Raw genomic sequence first — 25,918 nt, 5'->3', positions numbered from 1 at the left:
TTAAAATAACAACAGCCTCCTCTAAATTGCTTACCATCAAAATCTCCATTGTTTTCAGGGGTGAACTTAGGCTTGAACTTTTCCATACTCTGTCCCAAATAAAGTCACTTCCCTTGGAAAGAATTTAGGAGCTCTCTCTTTCTACGACCTACATCTTCCCCTGGGCAAAATCTTTGCATCCACTGCTCTGGAGCTGAAGTGGGGATGACGATCTCCTTCTCTCAAAGTGACACCCATATTTAAGAGCAGGGTGCTAGGTTGGGATGGTAGTCTCTGGTCTTCTCAGTTTGGCTCTCCTGGCTTAGAACCACCACCCTACAATTGAGCTGGAGCAAGGACAAATCATGGCTTCAGTATTATTGGTCTCTGGCATCTGAGGTACAACTGAAAAAGAGAGTCTAGATCTCTCAGTTGCTCTTGCCTAGAGTAGAACTTCTGTGCACAGAGCTAGGGGCATGAGAAATTCTCTTGGCCTGCCACTCCCAGGGAGAATCACAGCTTTAGACTGGAATCCAAAGAGAGAGAAACCCCTGTGTTCCTGGCTGCACCCTCCTTTTGTCATTCTAAACTGAGGCAAGTGGGGAAAGGTGTGGGTCATGACTGAATTGGTATATATTTTCACTCTTCTTACCAGTCTTCTTAGATTTTCTTCAATAATGTTTCATCATTTGCTGTACCTCCTTGGTTTATTTTCCAGAGATTTTAAATGGCTAGGGTTTTTAAAAAGATTTTATTTATTTGTTTTAGAGGGAGAGAGATTGCATGATCAGAGGAAGGGACAGAGGGAGAGGGAGAAGTGGACTCCCCACTGAGCAGAGAGCCCAATGATGCAGGGCTCAATCCCAGGACCTGGGACCTAGGACCCAAGATCATGACCTGAGTTAAAGGCAGAGCTTAACCAACTCAGCCAGCCAGGTGCCCCTAAATGGTTCTTTTTTGAATAATTTCTGTAAGTCATGATTGTTTTGCTGGGAGAGAGTCCACAGAGCTCCTCACAGCACCATTCCAGAAGTCAGAATTCTACCATCATATCTGGACTAATTTACAATAGTGCCCCACTGGTGTCCAGTTCCACTTTTGGCCCTCTTGAATCTATTCTTATCAAAGCAGATATAGTGACCCTGTTAACTTCTAATTCAGATCCTGTCACATTTTGTCTTAAAGCCCTTCAGACTTCCTTAAAATAGCCCTTACAGCCTTTGTACCTAACCCCTTGTTTCCCATGCCCCATGTTCCCATCCGATATTTTAATGGCTAATACTTGAAAGTCTCCAGTAATTTCCCCTGATGTGCTAAAATTTCTAGACTGGGTTTTCAAATTAAAACCCACCGTGGTTTTGAAATAATTTCTTTGTTAAATCTGCTGTATCTGTTTTTTTGTATCAGTACTTTAAATCCTAAAGCAGGGTAGGCAGAAAGTATTTTTAAGTTTGAAAAAGCGTTGAATAATGAAATCAAATATTAATGGCATTTCCTTGGAAGACAGAGCACTAAAAATTTGCTAAATATTTAGTAAATGGAATATTCGCATGATCTTGAATATATTTATTAATACTTATTGGAAACCTATGATGAGTAAAATGGTCTTAGGAAGGAAGAAAATAATAAAATCACAGTGGGAAGATTATAGAAGAGCATCCAGAAAACTTGAAGCTTATATGAACACTTAAATGATTTTGTTACTGAATACAGAGCATTTGTTTACAGATGGCACTTTATAACAGTTTAAAAGTATTTCTGTATATGTACCATGTGGTCAGTAGAGATATCTCTTCATCGTTATAACTATTAATTATTTTCTTTTTATGTTAAATATGCATACATTTCTCATATATTGTTCAAAAACATCATTTATAGACATAATTTACTTACCACCATGTTCCTTTACCCTGACAATATTTGTCCATCATAATTCTTTATACCTTCCTATTAACACTTGTGTGTTTTATCCAAGATACTCAAAATTATACACCTATAGATTCAGTCTTTAATATATGCTATATCAAAATGGAATATTTGTATTACAACATGTGATTTATCCATTTGTCACTGAGAAGTTTAGCATCTGGGTGATTTATTATTTTAACCATTTCAGAGAGTAACTTTCTAAAATACATAACTTACCGCTTTTAAATTAATAAATGCATATTAAGCATCATATCTCATTTTTCACAAGGACTAAAGGTTTTCACTAGTAATACAAATGATTTTACTGTGCTGTCAGAGTCTGCTGAGAGTTTGTGGACTATTTGCTCCTAAACTGTGTTCTTTAAATTTTTGAATTTTTGCATCTACTTTTTCAAGTTTTCCAATTTATGGTTTGTAAGATTGATTACTTTCTCTTCTAGCCATTGTCATGTTATATGAGTATAGCAGCCAGATTCCTATTTTGTTGAAATGAAGTGGTCAAACTAGATAACCATTGAGGTCTGGGGTGATATTTCTAAAATTCTATAAATCTGAGTTGCTCTGAGCTTGGAAATAAGGTACAGCAAGCTTCTTAAGCTTGTTTCAAAGTGATAGTTAAAGCATTCAATTTCACAAATGAGAAGACTGAGCCCATGTGTAAATGGTCACACTGAGAACCCATACTCTGCTTTGTGGTTCCTAATCCAGTGGTCTGTCAATTGCACCATAAACCACCCCAAGCAAAAGCTGATAACCTTCGGGTGAACCAGTGTCACCTGAGGTAAAATGAACCAGTTTATGTGCCCTGTTTTTCTAGTGTCCTTTTATGAACTGTAGTCCAGATAATTAAGGTAATATGTAGATGACCTCTGCAAAGTTGGAAAATTGTTGAAGAACACAGACCTTTCTTTCTGTATTGAGAGGTAGATGTTATTGTATAAAAGCTTAAAAGGTTAATAAGGAAAATTGAAGTGTGTAAATGGCATAATGATCAGTGTATTGCATAATAAGTGGAAATATTTTTTTTTCTTTCAGCTACCCACTGCCAGAAGATTTTTTTACCCTTTTTACAAGTAGAATGATATTGTTTAATAAAGTTCTTAGATAGCTTATTCAAGCAGTCTCTAGGGTTTTCATCAATTCCTATTTTCACCAAAACTACAACATGAAGAATAGCATGAACTTTTTGCCTGAAAATACAAATTGGTATTTCATTAGCTATTAATATTCATACTGCTTAGCAATGGATTTAGAGGGGAAAGTGGCTTTTGTTGTCATGTGCTGTATCTTGGTAAGTCTTTGACTTGCTGGTCTGGTATTGGCAGGTAGATGAGAGAATTTCCCTTAGACAGAAGATCTCTACAATACATATTTATCTATTTGATTTTCCTAGCAGAGGGCAATATTACACCCCCCATCCCCCAAATTCCTATTTTAATTGCAGCATCTTTTTTCTGTCAAGGAGCTGTCTTATTTCTGAACATGTTTAACCTCAAAGGAATAAATGCCACCTACAAAATTAACTTTAATATTGGGCAGCAATAATTGAAGGAAATGAACTACTTATATCATTCAAAATGTTTTAAATGTAAATCTATCAAGGCTTGCATCTATCTCTTCCGAATACCTTGTTATCATTATTTTTTGGTAAATGTAAAGCCTTGGAAGTCATTTCTTCTGCTTTATGGTTTTTATGCATTTAAATAATTTTTTAAGATTTACTAGAAGAGATCTAATTCTTTTTAAGTGCTGATACATGAAACAATTGAAGCAGAGGATTTCCCCCTAGCAGATAAGCTGATAACTGCTTAAGGTAGTTGTTAATATTTCATTTACTTGCTTTAAGGCAAATAAATATTTCCTCTAAATATTAAGTTTTGTTTATATCATACAGAACAGTAAACTATGCACAAAATACAAAAGACAAAGTTATGTTGCTCTGAAGAAAGCAAAGCCCTAGCTGTTTATACACATAAGAATCTTTTGTGACATGAGCTTATCCTGTGCAGGCCATTGCCTAATTGTTCAGTGTATTAGTTCAGCCCAGGCATTGGGCTTCAGAACTACCTTAATTCAAATTCCATCTTTGCCAATTACTACATGGGTGACCTTAGCAAACAACTTAAAATTTTTGTGCTTTTTATTTTCAAATATGTAAAATGGGGATGATAGTGGTTTGTACCTCATAGGTTTTTACGAGGATTAGGTGATGTATGTACATGTCTGTATACGTAAAATGCTTAGCAAAGTGTTTGGCACATAAGTGTTTCAAAAAATATTTGTTGTCATCGTCATCATCATCATCATCATCATCATGGCTACCATCATTTTCACCATATTTCTTCAAGAAACGTATGATCATTCCTTTTGAAATAAGAGGTTGGTGGTAACGATGACACCACCAAATGACTTTTTCAAAGTTATGTAGTATGCAAGTTGGGGACAGGTATAAGATATTCTCATTTACCTTTCAGTTCTCTATTCTATCCATAATTCAATACTGAATATGATCACTAATTTTTAATAATTAAAAGAGACTAATGTCTTACCAAACATTCCAAGAAAAAATAACATGGATGATAGAAGTTATATTCTTAAAGAAATAAGTGAAAAAATTAGAAAGGGTTGATTCATATACATGTGAACTCTTGACTCTGAACTTATTGTTTTCCAATTATGTCCAAAAATGTTCAAATACTTCTTCCAGTATGAAAAAAGTAGCTCTCTCCTTTCCTTCACTCATTTATTCCTTCCTTTCTTTCTCTCGTCCTTCCTTTTTCTTTTTGCAAAGAACACAAAAATACTAATTCTTCTTCCTTCCTCTCTTTCTTCCTCTTTTCCTTCCTTCTTCCCTTTCCTCAACAGACAATTAATGAATATGTATTATCTGCTAAACATTTACTTGATATCAAGGATGTGGAAATGAATGAGATGCTGCTTATTCTCAGGGATTTTATTTAAGTGTAATAAGACAGTGTTTTATGCTTTTGGGGAGAAATGTACAGACTATAGTAAAGCCACAAAGGAGACACTGGTTAATTATAAGGGGAAGTAAAAATTTTAAAAAACAGGACAGCCCATTGAGATAACACGAGTGAAAAATGAGTAAGTGTGCTTGAGGCAGAAGACAGGAGAGAAGCACCTAGGCAGAGAGAGCAGTGTGCAAAGGAGCACAAGATAATCCCTGAAAAATGTGTTCCACTCTTCTAGTAAAATATATATTGCTTCAGCAACAGCCCATCCGTGGGTCTGGAAACTACTGCCTGTGGGATTTGGCTTGCAGTCTGTTTTTATATGGTTGGTGTACTAAGGATTGGTTTTACATTTTTAAAGGATTGTAAAAAACAAACAAACAAAGAAAAATATATGACAGAGGCATTATGTTGCTGCCCAAGTCTAAAATATTTACTGCATAGCTCTTCAGAGTACAAGTTTGTCAAACTGTGACCCACACACGTAATGATCCAGAGGAAAGTATATCAAATTGCAATCATAATGATGAACAGTATTCCATGAATCCGTAATTAACGCACATTTATCCATCAGTGATTATTGGTAACCTCCTGTGTCCTTAGAACTGTGCAAATTGTAGAATGTAAAATACACTTCTGGTAATTCGTACCTTTATGAATCTCCAAAAAGATCATAAAATGTTGAGGAAAGGAAGAAGAAATTGATTTGGTGTCAGAGCAAGCTTTGAACTGGGAATTAGGAGATGAGCCTGAGCAGCTCATGCGGGGCCAGAACATGCAGGAACTTTATACTCTAGGCCTCAGGGCCTCAGAGACCTAAATCCAACCGTTCTGATCACCTTTGTATAGAACTCTTTATACCATTTGAAACACTAATTCTCCAGATTCTTCTATCATCTCCCAATGTTCCTAATTAATGTACTCTAATTTGTTGTTCTTCTATAACCTTCTGGATCATTCTTCTTGTGTGCCTTTTGTACATAAGATTAGGAAGTGAACCGCTTAGCAATAGGGCATGGGCATTCTCATTTCTGCATTCTCATTTCAGGGAACAGATGTCTTTAGTCCTTGGTTGTCACTTCTAAATGCATACTCAGTACCCATTCTTTACATTCTTCCTTACTGAACGAACCCACAGTTTGCTTGTGGAGCCACGTGTCTGGTGAAAGGACTGATTTTCCACCTTTGGTTTCAGGTAGGAGACTATTAACATATTTCTGGCCATTTAGATATAAGCATAAGTTGTGGTAGGAGGCTCCAGGAAAGCGGGTTAGATACCGCTGAGGCTTGCCCTCCTACCCTTTGCCTTTGCTCCTTTATTTTGCTTGTATTTGATCCTATTGGCTAAAACTAAGACAGCATCTTAAAACTATGAAGGAAAGGCTGAGAGAATAAGAGACCTCACTTTCGTCATTCTTGAACCTCTGAACTAACTGCTTATCTCCCAAATTCCCATTACTTAAGTAAGCTCTTCTCTTTTTTAAGCCACTGTTTCTTGTTTTCATTTTTGTCTTTGGGTACAGAGTTTGAACCCATTCCCTACACAACGCTTTCACATTGCGTTTTTCCTATTCAGCTGTTTTGACATTCGCCTACCTTCAAATCGCCCCACTGTTTAAAATTTGCAGATCCTCCAAAGGAATGTAGAATTCCCTGAACATAACAGCCCAAAACTTTTTAAGAAGCCTTTGTAACAGGTTTTATGCCTTTTATCAATCAAGACAGTTTTGTGAGTAGATTCTTAGAATGGTCAATAATAGCATAATTAACTTTCACTGACAGATTTTAATTTAACTGCTTCACTGACCAAACTTGTTTTTAATTATTAAATGACTATGAAATAATCAAGAGCCAAGATTTTCAAGAACTTTTTTTTTTTACTTAACTCCTGCTATACCAAGTAAACCCTATTCAAATTGGATAATCCATCAAAGGTGCTTGTTACCATCTATTTTTCTTTTTTTTCCTCTTTTGCCTTTTTCAATTTGAAAAATTCTTTCAACGTGATCGTTTCTTTTCTATTTTATCTGTAGTGGCTGAACATTTTCATCATTCCATGATTACCTCTTTATAGTTGACACTTCGGTCACCTGCAGTTGTATCTGCAGTAACTTGAGCAATTTGGGACTATGAGAAACTGTTTCCAAGCATGCTGACAGTGGAGAGAGCTAAAATTGACTGATAATCCAGGAGAATTAGAGTGCTTGAAGTCAGGCTGTTTTGAGATGCTAACTGTATCAATGCTTTGATTTCCAAATATGGTATCTCTTTAACATGATGATAACAAAATGGAAATATAATATTTTGGTATGATTTTGATCTGAAACATGTCAACATATCTACAGAAAAGTATAATAATGTAATCATCTGAATAGGCAGTTACTTAAGTGATCGTAATTTAAGGGCTTTTTTATTAATATATAGGTACCATTTATTAACATAAACTTACTTTTTGTGTAATGAAATTTAATCTATTTTACATGGTAGTAAAGGTTCTCCAATATTGGAAACAATCACAGATATGAACATTTTAACTCTTAAAGAAGGCACAGGATGTCACAGAAGGATTTTAAAATGTAATAAGACCCTGTATTTTGGAGGTAGGAGTAGGAATTAACAACCTGAGAGATGGCACATGCCTATACCAAATGTTTAACGCATTTTTCCATAAATGCATTAAGGTGACATCAAGGGGAAAAAATGACTCCTAAGAGAAATCTCAGCTGTACTCAAAAATAATATTAGAAATATATTACATTGCTCAGAGAAAGTAATAGTTTATGCAAATCTATATCTGCAAAGTAATGTGTTTAAATTACTGATTCCAGCCCATCGGCTATATAATTGTGTAATCACCCAAAAGGTTTGGAAATGTGTTCAAAATCAGAAAATCAAGGGCATTCTAGCCAGCCTTAAAAAGTGCAAGTTGCCCTCTTCAACATATCTACCTCACATAACACACATACACACACACACACACACACACACACACACCCTAGCCATCCCACCTAAAATAGTGCTTTATTCCATGAACATTGGCAATCAGAGGATATAATAATAATAATAGTAATAATAATAATAAATTTTTAAAAATATCTAATATACAATGTGTATAAATTCTTGAGGTACTAAGAATGGAGAGAAGATATGGCAAGATGAATTAGGTATATTATTTAGTTGAGATAAAGTTACAAATGAAACATATTGTGAAGATAGTGTAATTTGTATTAATCAAAATTATTTTGAGTACCTTCTTTTCGCATGTATCTGCTTACAGTAACTATAGGAATGGTGCCATAATGGGATGGATAATACTATTCTTGTTTCCGTCTGACTCTTAACACATCTAAGAATCTTTAATGTTATCATTTCTTTAAGGCTAAAGGCATTGTGAGAAGTTTTAAATACTTAATATCTGGTACTGCTTCTCTTGCTCCTAAATTAAATATAGAACTAAATCTTTCCATGTAGCGGAGGCAACAATGAAGGTAGAAAGGTACTGAAATGCAGTCTGGCATTTCACGAGATATTCTCATACCACATCTCTGCCACCCTTCACTCTTCTCAGGTTCTTGCTTTCCTCCTTATTCTGCTTATTTCAAGAGACAATTGGCATAAGCATTCCCTTGAATAGACCCTGAACTCCTTTGTACTTCTTGGTTCATCATACTGCAAAGCCTCCACCTTGTTTGGATCCAAATCTCCACCTAGTCTATGCCTGTACCCCTGAAACTGAATGTTTGGCTGGGGCCAACATTTGACTTTTCTCACTTTAAAACCTTGACCACAGACCTCAAGCAGACCCTCAAACTTCCCAGAAGTTACACTGCAAATCCTCACTTTGTTCATCATCCTATTCTCCTAGACCGCTCTTGCATCCTCTCTGCAAACTGCCCACATCTCCACCCATCTTCATTCTCAGCTGATGACCTTATTTCACTGAAAAAAAAATCAATAAATTAGAAGGTTCCTGATTCCAATAAATTAGAACTTCCGGGGTGCCTGGGTAGCTCAGTCAGTTAAGCATCTGCCTTTGGCTCAGATCATGATCCCAGATCCTGGGATCAAGCCCATCATCAGTCTCCCTGTTCAGTGGGGAGTCTGCTTGTCCCTCTTCCTCTATGCCTCCCTCCCACCCCCACTCATGCACTTTCTCTCGATTGCACTCTGTCTCTCTCTCTCTCAAAATAAATAAGCAAAATCTTTTAAAAAAAGAAGAAAACTTCCGCATGCTCCCATTACTACAACTACCCCTTCAACATGATGATAACAAAAAGAAAATATGATAAAAGGTATGATTTTAACATAGTCACAGAAAAAATATATAGTTATAATAATTTTTACAGACAGTTACTCAGTGGCTATAATTATTTAGTAAAAGCTTGTGGAATATGTTCGTACCACTTATTAACATAAGCTGTGTTAATAATGACATAAATACAAATTGTGGACTGGCATCCCATGAGGGAAGCACACAATCTTGGCTTGGAAATGATGAATAATGATGAATAAAGGAACTAGAAACACAAAGGCCAAATTCTCCACTTTTGCACTCAATCCACACCATTCCAACTGTTCAAGAGCATTATTCGAGCAATTCTCCCCTCTCTCCTAAATCATTTCCCTCTTTGTACAAACATACTGCTATTACTCCCATCTTTAGGTAATCCTGTGCTTAGGTTTGCTGCTCCCTCCTACTACAGCACCATTTCTAGACTCTCCATTTTAACAAAACTTCTTGAAATAGTTGTTAATACTCACTGTCACCATTGCAGGTCCTCCCATTCTCTCTTAAATCCATTCTGATGTGCTTTTGCTTCACCTGTCCATCTGAACTCTTACCCAGTTCACCAGTGCACATCCAGTAGTAAAACCAATGGGCAATTCTTAGTTTCTCATTTTATTTCATCAATTAGCAGCACTTGACATTCAAAGACTCTTTTATCAAACGTCTTCTTCATTTGGCTCTCATTTTGTTGTGGATTCCGGTATTCCTCTGATCTCACTTGAGATACTCTTTCTCGGTATATTTCCTGGAGTTCTCCTCTTCTCCCTGACTATGTAATGTTAAATGCCCCAAAGATCTAGCCTTAGACTTCTCTATTTATGCATTCATTCTGTTGATGATCCTAATGAGTCTTATGACTGACTCTAAATAAAATTTATGTATTGATAACTCACCAAATTTTGATCTCCAGATGAACTCTCTCCTCTGAATCCTAAACTTGTTTATTTGACTTCTTACCTGACCTACCCAGTTGGATGTCTAATGTCAAACATATGTCCTATCTTTCTCCCCAAAACCTGTTTAATTTTTTAACTTCCCAGTCTCACTTGGAAACCCTATCCTGCTAGTTGAGCATTTCTCTCACGTTTTCTATTCAATCATTCATCCAATCCTGTGGCTCCACAATATATCCAGGACCTAAATGATCCACACCTATTCCTTCTCTGCAGTGATGCTGCATCATGTCCAATGTGAATAGTGCCCTCTGGAGATGCTCAGTAAATAACTTGTAAGGTTATTTGCAGCAACCCTGACTCTTGACATCCCCTCTTGTGACTTTCCCCCTTGCTAATTCCACTCAAAAAACAATTGAATTCTTATTCTTCCTAAAAAATACCTGAGGAGTTTTAACTCAGAGCAATGTAGGTACTGTCACCTCTTCCCCAAGTTATCTGTATGGCTTAATTCCTCACAACTTCAGACCTTGATTCAAAATATTACCTTCTCTAGGAAGCCCTCCTGAATAATCTATTTAATATTGTAACCCATACCCTTTCAACCTCCCCTTTTCTCTGCTTTATTTCTCTCCGTAGCTCTTAGCATCTTCTAATATATTGTACAACTTACCTACATATTTTGTGTAATCTTGGTGTCATCCCATTAAAATATATGCTTCCTGATGGCAAGGATCTCTGTCTGTTTTGCTGATTGATATATTTTCAGTACCTAGAATGGTTTCTAATACATCATGTATGTAATAAATATGTATTGAATAAAGAAAATTAATGAACCTAAATGTATTGAACATTTTGATTGTCAATAAAGTAAGAATTCTAACCACAAAAATTAACAATGCAAATGCCTAATATACTGCATATCATACAATGTGAATGAAGACTTTAGTTTTCCTGTTAGTTCCATTTAAGCAGCAAAGCAGATGTTCAGCAGGATAAAGAATATTAAAGGGATGAGTCTCAATTGCTCAAAATAGCTCACTTAGGATCGGAAAGTTCACACTAAAGAAGCAACACCACTGCTATGCTATTTCTCTTTCAAAAGAAAAATCCATTTGTAACACAGAGCTCTCCAGAGATTTGTCACCATTTACTAGGCTACAGTCCAAAAAGTGTCAGGATTGACCCGGCCAATTTCCAGGGTCACACAGTCATTGCTTTTATCACTTATGAAAACAGAAGACAATTTCAGTTCCCAAAACAGAGTGGAAAATCAATAATCCTAGGGTCATTCTCAAAGTTGACAATATGATTCCAAGTCCTTATTAAAAGGAAAAATAGATAATGAGATCTGTTTTCTTTAGCAAGAGTGCTGCTCCCTAGAAGTTGTGTATATAGGAGTACAAATCAATACTTTTAAGTTCAACAGGATACTGTTTAATGCATTATATTGTTACTGAAGAAAATGAAGTATATTCATATATGCAGTCATTATTTTATTGTTTTCCTTTTATATTCATTTATTAACTATCTATGATTAATTTATTTAATAACATTTTTTTACTTATCACTTTCTTTAAAAATATTTATTCAATACCAACAATGTACTAGGTGTGTTGTTAAGTGCTGGGGATATAAAACTATCCTAAATGTATTGTGGGCTGGTTTCACAAGCAATATCTCCTGAAGTGCAAACATAAGGACATAATAATAGGAAAAATACCATTTGTCTGGCTCTTCATCATTCCTGTATCAAGACCTCTATCTACTCTTCAGGTTTCTGTCCAACTATTTGTGGGAGATCTAGGAATCTCCTATATGGCCATGAGCCCATTTTTCTCCTTTTTATCTCTGGCTCCCTATGGTGTATCAGGTCTTCTAAAAAGTATCTACAGTGACTGATGATACAATGCAACACCAAAGTGCTGCTCATGCTCAACTTGTGGCCTTTCTACCTTTGTACACGATGCCTACAGATCTCTTTGCCCGTTTGTTAGTATGTGGTTAGCATTATGAAGGAATATTGCAATGCATGTTGGCACAGAGGCACTCGTGGCCATCCAGATTAGTCCACTGGAGCAACGTTCCTTCAATAGAATTTGTTACCTACCTGCCATACCTTCTTTATGTTACCTACATTATACAGTTTCACCACATGTTGGCCTATGTTAAATACCTGTGGTATTTATTAAGTAAAATGGTCTCATATTTATTTTCTCTGTACATTACCACTGGCTGACCAGTACATAAAATTAAACAGTCATACATCTTACATTATTAAATGAGATTATCTAACTAGACAAACAGGTGTTTGCCATATATCAATGAGTTTTCTTGAAGAAATATTGAGCAGTGCTTTAGCAAACTTTTCCTCTGTTTTCCTAGAATTCAAACTACTGACATCTCGCATGAACCCTTTCAATGTTTTATACTTATTACAAAAGGGCAAAAACTACCTGTATCAGTCAGGATTCCATAGTAAAGGCAGAAGTCACTTAGAGTTATTTTAAACAGGGGGAGATTTTATTCAGCTATTTAAGTACTTCCAAAAACTTTAGAAGAGCTGATGGAGCAGATTCTGGGCTGTATTTCTCAGGGGACTCACAAAGCCAGACAGAACTGGTTCCCTAGGGGAACAGCCACTTCAAGAGCTGCCACTGGAGCTCCAGCAGAAGCAATAAGCTTCCACTGTCTCCCTGCAATTGGGCACCAAATACTGCTTCAGGAAAGCTTCCTGTTTTCATGACCTCATGTGTCAGCAACAGGGGCCAGGAGCTGCCACACTTTAGCATTTGCCCACCTACTGCCTTCTGAAATATGTCCTGAGTACTTCTAACTGGCTGAATTGTGTTTGTATAAAAAAACAATAGCTGCAGAGCAGTTTGGGAAATGTAGAATTTTGCTTTACAATCTCTCCAAGTGAAAACCACTCCAAGTGGATAGGAGTTCCAGTTCAGAAATACATATTGAAGTCAATTCTCTTTGTCTATAAAGTGCTTCCAATCATTAACTGGGGTTGGGTTGAGCAGGGGTCACAGTAGTAGCAACTTAGTAGAAAAGCAAATGAAAAATCCATGAATTTGCAAGACTTGGTTATAATTTTAACTTTAATATTGAGCAACATGAGCAAGTCATTTGCCTTCCCTGAGCCTCAGTTTCCACATTTGATAGTAACATCCAGGCCACCTCACAGGACAATTATGAGAATCTCGTTAGACATAAACGTGAAAACACTTCATGAATACTAGGTATTTAGTAACTGCAAGCAGATACGATCAGTAGAAACGATCAAAGAAAATTAAATGAGGTCATTTCAGTTACTATTAGATGTTTAGTGCTAAATGCATTTTATTTTACTCAAGGTTTTGAAAAATGGCAACCCTATTTTTATATAGTCTGTAAATTACCACATTACCTCATTTCCTAGTCAACTGAGAACATAATGCAACTGGGAAGATTTAATCAAGTTAAACTAAATATTTGTAGTGTCAATACTGTAATATCTAGAAATCTTGGGTTCTATAAGAGACGTTGTTTTAATAAATAATAAATGCCATATTGGAGTTAGCTTATTCTGTCACTTTATTTCTAGTTTCAAATGCTTCCTTTATTCACGTTAGCAAGTCTTTTAAATTTTTTAATTTTTGTGATCTTGTATAGTTTAGTTCACTTTTTAGTTGACCAAATCTCTGTGAAGGGTGTTTTAAGCTCTGGACAATAAAGAATGAAGGTTTCTAGTTCAGCAAGCCTCTTGATAACAGAAAAAAGAGTTTTTAGGGAAATACTTTTCATTTTGTGTTATCATTTAGATTGAAAAGTATAAACTCATAATTATCTAGTGTGATTTACTATTTTGATTGAACTCTGGTTGTCAGTGTGATAAGATGACCTTATGAGCAGTATAACATTGAGCCCCCAGAAATCAATAAATATAATAAAATCCTTTTACTGCCCCTTCCTTCCTACTCACTAAATCAATTGCTTTTTACCTTCTGGTTTTTCATGAAAGTTCTACAATTCATTTTACTACCTGTCAAAATTGAAATGTCTTTTTTTTTTCCAGAGGAGATACAGTTGTTTGATATTTCAGTTTTCTTCATGATTTTATTTTTCACCCTTTTGTTTCTAGGACATTTACATACTTATCTAATGTTCTTAGTCCCAAATTTGGAATAATATATTATACAGGGATAGAAAATGAGGACTAGGACAGTGATCAGTATAGATTATTAGGATTCATACACTGTTATTTTGCAAATAAGACAAGACTATTACAAAACTCTATATGAATCACGAAAAAGTAATGAGGGTATAACAGATTGTTTCTCTTTTCTTGCAAATCAGGAGTACTTCTCTAAACATCAGGCACAGGAGTTCTATTTGCCACATAGAAGGCTTTGAACACCCTCAACACTATATTCCTCCCATGAGGAAGTTCATCTGTATCTCATTCCCAGTGCATCCACACTGGTTACCCAATGATACCGATCCTCCGAATGCTTTGTGATGATGATTCACTGGGCAACATGGAGCTAAGCCAAGAGAACTAAGGCTCTTCCCCATACATGTCCCCCAGTGATGTGTCAAAATAATAGTAGCTGTCCTGCCCCTCTGGTAGCTTCCAAGTAGTTTTGTTACTGAACTTTTCCAACCTCGCCTTGTATGAAAATAGAAGCTGGAAAATGTATTTTTCTTCTACACACACCAAGAAATGAATTTTCCCCAGTGTCTAGAAAAAGACTCCAGCTCATTTTATAGCATTGATTTCACAATACAGTCTTTCTACAGAGTCATTTCTTGTAATAGACGTTAGAAAATACATTGTCTTGGTGAAAGAGAGGTAAATTTGGCTATACGATGAGAGTCATTCCATGAGAGGAAAAATGATGGATCCTTGAAAAATATTTAGGGCCCATCTTCTGAACTGAGTGTGGCATGTGATTTAGGCATATAGATATTTGATCCATTCACCATTTGCTTATTATGCCAGACTGAATTATTTTCCTATGTCGTGGGCCATATAATGGAGAATATAAATGGCAATTGTCTACACTTCTGTGTTCTGTTTATTGATTCAATCAACTTTCATATAATACTGTACACTATCATTTATAACTTCATTGATGAAATTCAATCCTAGAAGGAGTCCTATAAGGCAGATGAACATTTAAAGGGATGAATATAAAAAAGGAGAAATTAGAAAACTGCAAATCTGTATCATGTAACTTGCAATATAATATCATTCTTCAACCACTTTTTTCCATTTTCTTATTTTAAATTTGTATTTGTTTTCCTTTAGACTCAACTGTTTACCCAAGGCAAGCATCTCATAGTAAAGTGTATGTTTTATAAGTAAATTGAGCTGCTAGGAACCAAAACCAAGGGAAGAAACTTAATTTTGCTTTTCCTTTATTCTCTGTATCCAAAACATTGCTGGGTATCATATGACATTTGTCCCCTGGGCTTTTAATTGGATCACCAATCATCAGCCTAGCCTAATCTGTTCCCTCTACTCTGCACCATTGCAGTAACTTCCAAATGCACAGCCTTAATTAGTTTCCTCCCCACGTTTAGTTCATCTTAACATGTTGTCACTAGGTCCTTTTTCCAATATCCTAGAGCAGATCATGTCCCTCCATGCTCAGAGAACTTCCTTATCTACACTATTTAAATGGAATTTATTCCAAATCCCCCAGTTAACAGTAAAAGCTCATTACTTTATAGTTCATACTTACCTTTCTGGTCATCTTCAAAGTTACACACACACACACACACACACACACACACACACACACACAAACACAAACACACACACAGCCTGCTCTTCCATTTCTCATATTTGGCACATGCTCAAGTGGTACTGCTTTTCCTCCAAAACTTTCTGTATTCAAAATTCAGAATTAAACTCACCCACATACCACATGCTGAAGTATTTACTATTTCTATGAGACCATCAAAGTTCTATAAGATTATGAGCTGCTGAAAGACAAAGCTCTATGTTAGTTTTAGATTTCTTGTACTTAGCATAGAATTCAATGTCTACTAAATAATGTTTATGGAAACAATTTTAATTGGATTCAATTGACCCCACTCCATGTGATGTTCTCGTTTCTTTTAGGAACATGGAATACCTATCAACATGGGCTACGCAGTGGCGCCACATCACTCAGGAGTCTACCCAGTTCATATTCAGTTGTACGAAGCTTGGAAGAAGGTCTGGGGTATTCAGGTCACCAGCACTGAAGAATATCCACATTTGAAACCTGCACGGTACCGAAAGGGCTTCATTCACAATAACATCATGGTGAGCATATACTGCTGTGTATAATGAAGGCTCTAAATACCTATGTGTGGAATAAATACAAGACATAACTTCAGAGCTCTCTAACATGATACCATAAGTTCCTAACATACCATGGTGGTAACTGGTCACACATTAACACATTGTTTGGCTAGTGGCTTGCTTCATAAGCTGTGGGTGGTTTTGCCAAATCCAAGACAAGCTCAAAATCCTGAGAATAAATTTCAAATAAATCATCCATACAATTTCTCAATTGAAGTTTTATCTGGGGACTTTATACTTCTTGGAGTTTCTCCTTGTCTTTTTGTTTGGGTAGTAATTTTGAGAGTTTCCCAGGCACAGTGTCAGTCCATAGATCAAGAAAATAGCTCCCAAATCACTACATTATCAACAGACAGAATCAAACAAATAGCATCTGAAAACTAAGTTTATCTACTCAGTTTATTTTGGTTTTCAGACACTTAAGAGTATCTTGGGATATTGTTTTCTTATTCTTTCTTTTCCTTGCATTCTATAAAAATGGAGGTAGATATATATTTTTTCTGATATATTGATTGAAAATAATAATAATCTGATGCAACAATGGTGTATCAGTTGCTATAAATGAGAATAGAATCAAATGAATTTTTCCTGGGATTTTATAAATATTCATCGGAATGAAAAAATATGTTATTCTTCACTTTGAAATAAAATAGCCCATCTTAAAATGTCCATCTCTAATTCCAGTGGCTTAGGTTATGTTCTCATTATCAATTGCCTAGATCATAGCAAGGATCTATAAACTCTTCTCCTTATTTTAAATATTTACATCTTCCCAATCCATTGTTCAGATTGTTATTAGAACTCTCTATCTATCTATCAATCATCTATCTATCTATCTAATAACTATCTAAAACCAAAGAAAACGCACTAACACATATGCCTAACCACAGCCAGTACTAGAAGACCTTAAAAAGCCTCAGATTTAAATGGAGCTATTAATTATGCAAATAGTGGTACTGACATTAATAAAAATCCAGGAGGTATAGAAGGAATTGCTCTTATATAATTTTGAATTAAAGTGAAAATACCATTTTCCCTTTATTGAGTTACATGGACATTTGACTATTATAAAATAAAAACATTCATTTTAACCAATATTACATTCATTCATTTAGTTTGAATTTAATACAAACTATTACAGAAATTAAGCAAAGAATAGATAAAATTATAGTTACTCTGTTCAACTGGATGCATTTTTCCATTAGATTATAAGCAGTTTATTATTCAAAATCAACTTTTGGAATAAAATTACTTATTTGCTTTCTCTGTTGAACATTCAAATTTATAACAGAATTAACCACAGAATGTGCCAGAAGCAGTCATTAACTGGTTTGACTACTACTGTGATTAAAATTTAAAATCAGAGTGTAGTAAAAACAAAATTTATAAAAGTGGAAGAAGTGATAAAAATGGACTGTTTGAATCTTAGAAACCGAGTACCATGTAAGACTGGATTTCAGAAGCAAGGAGAGTAATGGTTAATACCATGAAAAATGTAACTTTGGGGAATCTCTATATTTGAATTAAATTAATCCTAAGAAGGCTCTTATTTTTTGCCAGTCCTTTAACATAACTCAGCTAGTGGATGAGATTTATAGCACTTCGTGAAAATGCTTTAGCCTATATGTCCTATAGCTTTGATTTGGCAACTCCTTAATATTTACATAATTTTATATATATATATGTATATAACATTTATATTATTATATACATAATTATATATAATAATATTTACATAATTATATACCTAACAATACCAGGTCTTGATTTCAGTAAGATTTGGCTTTAGTAGCCAAGGAAACTCCAATGGGAAATGATAATTTGCAGACTCTGAGGTCATGAGGCAGTGGGGGAGCTCTTAAGTAACAGGTGTGCTGCTTCCCCCTCTTTTCCTCAGGTCCTCCCTCGACAGACCTGCGGGCTGTTCACCCACACTATTTTCTACAAAGAATATCCAGGAGGACCCCAAGAATTGGATAAAAGTATCAGAGGAGGTGAACTTTTCCTCACAATCCTTCTAAACCCGGTATGTACTCTATTTATGCTTTTTATAATAACACGAGAATTTTCAAATATGTGTTTTGTTTTGTTTCTATTGTCAATCCTTTCACAAGAATAGTTGGAAATTCTAGCCCTACTAGAAGGAAATTAGACTACATCTCCAAGTTATTCAAATTTGATTTTTAATTTTTATTATTTTCAATCAAGAAAAACACAGATTTGTTAAGAAGCATATGAACAACTAAATGTAATATAACATCTCAGGGCTGACTTCTATTCTTGAATTGTAGTAAAGACATAATACTTAGTTCTCTAGCCCAAAATTAACATTCACAATGTCATCAGTGAATGCATATTTTGTCCATAAGTTGAGTTTGCTTCTGGCTCAAGATCTCAGTAGGCACACAATTCAGTCTCTAAAGATGATCACGGGGTAAAATCACATTGAATCTGAGGCCTAGTTTTAAAATCTCCACTAATTTTATTCAGAATCAAAATGGAGAATTTGACCCTTTTTTCTTTAATTGTGTCCTTTTATCTTTCAAAGGTTTACAATTTTATTTCCTTTTATGTGTGTAAAAGTAGATCAAGCTGGGGATATGTTATAATTTGATAATGTTGAAATTATTTCAGCTTTCTGATTTTTCTCCCATAAATGTTCCATTTCTGAGGTCTTACAAAAGCATCTCCTCTTTCATATCTGAGTGCACACAAAAAATATGAAGTAGTGGGTTGTATGCTATGCCCACCTTGTTTAATGTAGCAAATTTTCATACTCAGAGAAAAAGATTCATGCATTAAACAAAATGACAGCTCAGTTGTCTGCGGTAAAGGTATGTTTAAAATGAATTATTCAGATAATTTTTCTATGGTGTTTTAAATTCCGGAAGAAATTAAATAAAAACCTACATTGTGTAAAAAATGAAAACTTGTAAATTGGATTAAAGGAGTAGGGAAGTGAGGGTTCAAATGCTTTAAGTATAAATAAATATGAATAATCAAAAAACCTTCCCCTCAAATGGCATAGTTATTGAAAACAAAACATAATTTAAACAATGTCTGTTGCGTTGGGGTGGCACTATTCTGGCGAACAGCTTGGATGCTCTACGATCTTTTGCAATAATCCATTTCTCAGAGCTTGCTTGCTCTTCTGTAAAACAAGCTAGTTGAGCTAGATAATCTTCAATGTGTCTCAAAGGTATCCCTTTTGGACATAAATCTGAGATATTCCAATGTTTGTGTATAATTCAAACTCTTAAAAACACTTAAAAGATATCAGGATATTCTGTAAGTATTTTTTTTTTTTTGAAATTGAGGTGCGCATGTGAATGTTAATGAAAGCAAATGTGGAAAACCTTTTTGTTTACCCCTTTCTTCACTAGTTGAGAATTTGATCTCCACAAAGGCAAGGGTCATTTTTTCATACCTTTTTCATTCCAGGGCTCCACTCTTGACCCCAAACCTGCTCTAACCATTTCCTAATGGAAGTGGATAAGCATCAGAGCACTAATGATTGCCTCCCCTAAAACTCTTGCCCCCAGATCTGATTGCTATTGCTATAAATTATCTGAATGTCTGCCTACTTGTCATTAAAGAGATGGGTTTAAAACTTTTTTTTTTTTTTTTTTACTTTTTAATTTAGTACCATATCCCTCATAAAGGATCATTCGGAGACTTACAGTTGGTTCTTCAAATAAAATAGAAGACTATTTGGCATCTAGTATTTCTACCAAACTTATGAACTCACAAAACAACACTAACTACTGTAAACCTTGCTCAAAAACATTAACACTGTCACACAGTTCAATTTTAATTACAGGCGAAATGAAACAGTGGAAGAGGGAAGTTTCAGGAGGCTTCTTGTATTCATTCACAACTGTGCTTGCTTTATCATTGTGAATTGATGGTGAACTCAAACTCTGAACATGGGTAAAGGAGAGAGACCTGAATAGACACAACAAAAAGAACAATGCTAGATGGTAATTAGTGTGAATAATATAGGACATCATAAAGTATGGTAATATGAAGCCTGTATCCGGCAAATAGTGGCCCACAAAGATGTGAAATTAAGGAACAGTGTTGCTTAAAACATGGATAGTGTACACCCATAAGCAATCTAGGGAAATAATACTCATTGGCTCTCTAGGGAGACAGACAGCAGGCAGCATCTGGTGGTACCCATCAAAATGGGGATTAATTCCAGACCTGTGTAGGCAGAGGTTACAAGATGTGTTAGTCAGGGTTCTCCAAAGAAACAGAACCAGAAGGGTGGGGAATGGGAGGGAGTTAGAGAGATTTATTATAAGGAATTTTCTCTTGTGATTATATAGGTCGACAGGTTTCAAGATCTGCAGTTGGCAAGTTGTAGACCCAGAAGAGCTAATGGTCTAGTTCTAGTACAAGTCCTAAGGACTTACCTTAGGCCTGAAAATCAGGAGAGTTTATGGTGTAGTTCCAGTGTAAAGGTTGGCAATATCGAGACCCAGGAAGAGCCAATGTTTCAATCCAAATCTGAGGGCAAGAAAACAAACAAACAATATTCTAGCTCAAAGACCATCAATCAGGAGTTCCCTGTTACTCACAGGATGGTGAGCCTTTTTGTTCTATTCAGGCCTTCAACCGATTGTATGAGGTCCATCCACATTAGGGAGAACAATCTGCTTTACTCAGTTGACCAATTGAATTGTTACTGTCATCCAAAACACCCTCACAGACACACCCAAAATAATATTTGAGCAAATATCTGGTCATTCTGGGGCCCAGTCAACATGACACATAAATTAACCACCACACCAAATGAGAGACTTAATGTGAATGAAATAAAATAGACCACACTGAAAGAGAGGAGGAAGTGATGAATGAAGAAGCTTGGAATGTAAGCTTTGAAGTTTTTTGTGCATGTGTCTTATTATGAATAGAGAGCACCTTTAGGTGATGGGCTATGATCAATACACTGGTATGGAGAAAAGAAATAGGATGCTTACCTACAGTTTCAGGTTAGATGGTTCCAGCAAGTCTGGCTAGGAATGGGTTTATGGGAATGGAGTGAGGAAAGAAGAAAACCAAAAGAGGAAATACATACTGACACCCAGCCTTCCCCTTTGACCTATTCTTTTTCTCCAGCCATCAATTAATTTTTTGTCAGAGTAAAAAGAATCTCTTTACTCTTTCACCAAAATCATGCTCAAAAAAACATCTGAAAGTTCATTGATGTGAAGGTATGCTATTGATATGAGTTAATTAATATGCTAACTCTAAGAATATTTATATTCTAACGGATCCAGTTCCCAACAGAGAGGTCTATGATTGCATTATTTTAGATACCAAAGTCCCTTGTGAAAATAAGTATTTAGTAGGAAGACTCAACATTCATGAAATCACCTGGAGATGACCATTTCCTCTACCTACTATTCCAACTGACTTGTAATGTGGAAAAGTGATTTTGGTGAGGACTTGTAAGTAGGATAAGTGATCACTAGTATTAGCATAAACTCTAAAGATTTAAGACCAATCTAGCTTTAATTTGTTTTTTTCATTGATGTAGATCATCAATGATCTATACTTTCACATCACAGAAACACTATAATAGTCACATATATGACATATTTCTTGTATGGTAATTTTCTCTGTGGATTTGTTAAATGGTGTATAGATTTCTGTTTGTAGCATTGGGTTTTTTGTCTGTTGATGAATGGATGAATAAGGGTATAGAGAACATGACATGACACAAAGCTAGTGGTGATGGTAAATACTCCAGATAATGTGACTATCCAGTTTTTCTTAGCTCATTAGAATGATAGACCAAATGTAGCAAGATGAAATTTAATGGGAAAAAATGCAAACATCCAAAATTATTTTCAAAGAAAACAGTGGTTTAATTCCAGCATTATATAAGGATAAATATTATATAAGGGTAGATTAAATCTTCCAGAAAATTTTATGGGCTGCATCATGACATATTAAGTTCCTTGTCATTGGGGTTGCCCAAACAGAAATGTTGTAGGAATATGGAATCTATTTCTTTAATATCTCATTTGATGCTAAAAATCTGTGATTCTATCCTTACTCAACTAGACCTGGGGTGTATCTCTTTCACTGTAAAACATTAAAAAATATAAAGTAGGTTTAATTTTAAATATTACAAACCAGCATTATAAATTGGTTATTCTCTGTAAGGTCAGAGGAGAAGAAAAAAGAGTAACTTATCAACATGTATACAAATATGAGAATGAGACAAAATGGAAAGTAATTCAGTGGTGGGTGTATTAAGGGAAACGTATTGAGAAGAAAAAAAAAATTCCCATCATCAGTATAGTGAAAGAAATATTACTGCTAGATTTTGCAGAACTATTTTGAATAGATTGGTAGTGTCTGGATTCATTTGTATGTAAACATCCTATGAGGCTAATAAATGCTGGAAAAAGTATATGAGGGAATGTCCTGGAATCTCACTCTCTAGAGTACTTTAAAATAGAATCAACAACTGTAAAGTTCTTTCTTATTGCCTTGGTAGTTCATCTGCCTAAAGGAAGGGAACTGAATTAAATAACCTTGAAAAGTTCCACATATGTCTTTTTTTTTTTTTTTTTTTTTTTTTTTTTGGTTTATAACTTCCACAACTCTGTTCTGCAGTCAAAAAGACACAATCCTTTCTGCAGAAATGGACCCAAAAATACACAGAACAAACTGGTGTTGCCCTGGGTAGGGAGGGTGGGGGATGGACAAAGTGGGTGAAGAAGAATAAGAGGCACAGACTTCCAATTATGGAATCAATAAGTCATGGGGATGAAAGGCACAGCATAGGCAATACAGGCAATGATGTTATGTTAGCATTGTATAGTGACAGATGGTAGCTCTACTTGTGGTGAGCATAGCATAGCATATAGGCTGTCTAATCATATGTGTACAGCCGAAACTAACGTACCATTGTGTGTTAATTGTGCTTTAATATTTTTTAAAGAATGGTATCATATTACAAAAGGGGAGGGGTGAGGAGCATAAACCACACCAAGACCAGGGCAGTTTTGTTGTCTAGCTTCTGATTTAGGGATTCACGTTATTTTGTATTGTCTCCTCTAGAATAGACCTGTATCATTTCTGTACTCAAAAGTCTCTGATATTTTTTCTTTATGTATTTTCAAGAGGTTTTTTGGGGAGGGTTGTTTGTTTTGTTTGTTTGCTTGCTTTTGTAACTCTATCTGGCATCCTGCTTCTATGCACATTTTAAAATATGTCATTATTTTCTGGAATGCCTGGCTGACTCAGTCAGAAGAAGTGTGGGACACTTGGTCTTGGGGTCATGAGTTTGAGCCCCATGTTGTGTGTAGAAATTATTAAAATAAACAAACTTGAAAAAAATAAAAATAAATTAAATAAGTCATTATTTTCTAATCTACCATAAAACAGAAAATACAAATCAGAATATATTTTTACATCTTGACTCACATATGAATTCCCGTTACTGTTGTGCGTTAGATCTTTTGATTTAGCAAACTGCAAAGAACAGGGTTTGTTAATTTCCTTCGATACCAACTTGTTTTCCCCAAATGAATCTAGCAATTGGAAATTAAATGATATGAGGGCCATTTGAATGGCATTTCAAAAGAATAGCTAGGCATCTGTCCACTTAACATTCGGAGAACTTCCTCCTATTTTTCTTAGATTCTATCATGACCTCATCACATATTGATATTTTCCTGCACTGCTCCACACTTGTCAAATACTAACATGTATTTCCCTGGTGCCGAATCCTTCCTGTATTTTCAATATAATCTTTGTTCAGACAGGAAGAAATATAATTTAATCATGTATGAGGTGAAACAGCTTATACCAGGTAACCCACCATCATTCAAGTAGAGACACTACCCTATAAAATATGCAGCAACTGACAATAATAAAGGAAGTTTAGAGTCTTATCAGATGGTGTCACCAGTAACGATAAAAGCTCGAAATGAGTATATTCTACTGGATTTAATTTTTTAAACTCATTTTAATTTTGTGCTACACAAAGAACAATATGAAAATAGAATTTTGTAAGTTTCTTAGCAGATACGCTTAAAAATGTTCAGATTCTGGGATGTTTTCAAATGGGAGTGCTGGAGCCAAGAAATCTGTGTTTTCCAAAGTTCAAAGCACTGTCTAGACTCACTAACCCTTGCCTGTATTTTGGCCAACTGCAAATTCAGGTGAAGAAAAAATATGAGCCTGAAAGAGCGGTGTACTTGAAATTGACAGTAGAGTATAATGGAACTGCAATGATATACTTCTCCATGTGCTGTCTGCCGAACTTTCATACACCGAGGCTGCTTAATGAGCTTTCCTTCTTCGTGTATATCAATCTCCACGTTTGTGGAATCTAATAGCAGGTGCAGTACATTCTGGATTAGTGCTGGCTCTTAAGACAAAGTAGAGTAAAGACAGCTATAAGGCATAGGAAAACATCAACATGAATGGCCTGAACCAAACTTTAAGTTCTTTTAGCACTGAAATAATACAGAATCAGATATGTAAGATAATTCCCAGAAACATATTTTATGTGCAGCACAATAGAAAACGCAAGAAACATCCCAAGTCTATTTTAGAGCAGATTATAAAGAATTACTGATTACTGATATCAAGATATCCAAGTATTCTTTGATGATCTTGATTTTGATTTCCTATAAATGCCGTGCTTTATAGAAAATTGGGACAATCCAACAATATTTCATGTAGAACAAAGCAATTACATATTCTGTCAAAATATACTTCTTTACAAAATAATATATTAAGAATTCTAAATCAGGGTCACAGGAGATTTTTACATGTGTTCCAGCACTGTTTATTTTAAATAAATAAATAAATAAATAAATAAATAAATAAATAAATAAATAAGTTGACTTCTAACTGCTTCTTATCTAGGCAGGGATTTTGAAGCAATTAGTGTTACTGGGAGCTGTGGGGCATAGAGCCTGGAAGAACAGCCACCAACTGTGAGAAGAATGGACCCCTGTAGAGTATATAGATTGTGGAAAATTCTATTTCCACTCACTGAAAGATCTACAGTCACCTCTTTTTTTTCCCTTTATCTGTTGTTGTTTTTTTTTTTTTTCCTCTTAAAGATTTGCAGGACTAACCTTTACAAAGGGACATAAATCACCACTTCTGAAGTGATTCACACTCACAGCAGGGACTTTGTAAAATCTGGAGTCACCTAAGATCCGTGGCCTCACCATGTATGATATTATTCTTTCTATTCACACCGAAAATCAGGATCAGCGTTAGTACAAGGAACTAGAGAATGTGAAGAAATTTTGCTCTTTTTAAATTTGGGGGGTAGTTCAGTTTTTGTTTAATTTTCCACAGTAGGATTTACACAGAAATTAGAACAGAATATTTTTGTCTCCTAAACCTGGGCTCTCTCTTCATCAAATAAGAGAAAGGTTACTATGATCGTGTAGACATGCTTCTTTCTAATGCAATGGTTGCTACAGATCCTGATGGAATATAATTTACATTCATATATATATTTCTAGAC

At 35.2% G+C, this 25,918-nt stretch overlaps 1 protein-coding gene across 1 annotated transcript in view; it reads left to right on the top strand.

Annotated features, from left to right (window-relative positions):
• The window catches only part of LOC103661767 (N-deacetylase and N-sulfotransferase 4), a 237,915-nt gene that overhangs the window by 128,792 nt on the left and 83,205 nt on the right, over positions 1-25,918 (top strand). The window contains exons 4-5 of the mRNA XM_008689458.1: positions 16,180-16,365; positions 18,302-18,430. Coding sequence (XP_008687680.1) covers positions 16,180-16,365; positions 18,302-18,430 — 315 coding nt within the window. The remainder of the gene's footprint in view (positions 1-16,179; positions 16,366-18,301; positions 18,431-25,918) is intronic.

Source organism: Ursus maritimus, unplaced genomic scaffold (genome assembly GCF_017311325.1).
Source record: "Ursus maritimus isolate PB19 unplaced genomic scaffold, ASM1731132v1 scaffold_11, whole genome shotgun sequence".
In the NCBI taxonomy this organism is placed as follows: domain Eukaryota; kingdom Metazoa; phylum Chordata; class Mammalia; order Carnivora; family Ursidae; genus Ursus; species Ursus maritimus.
This window is presented reverse-complemented; position numbering and strand designations above follow the sequence as displayed.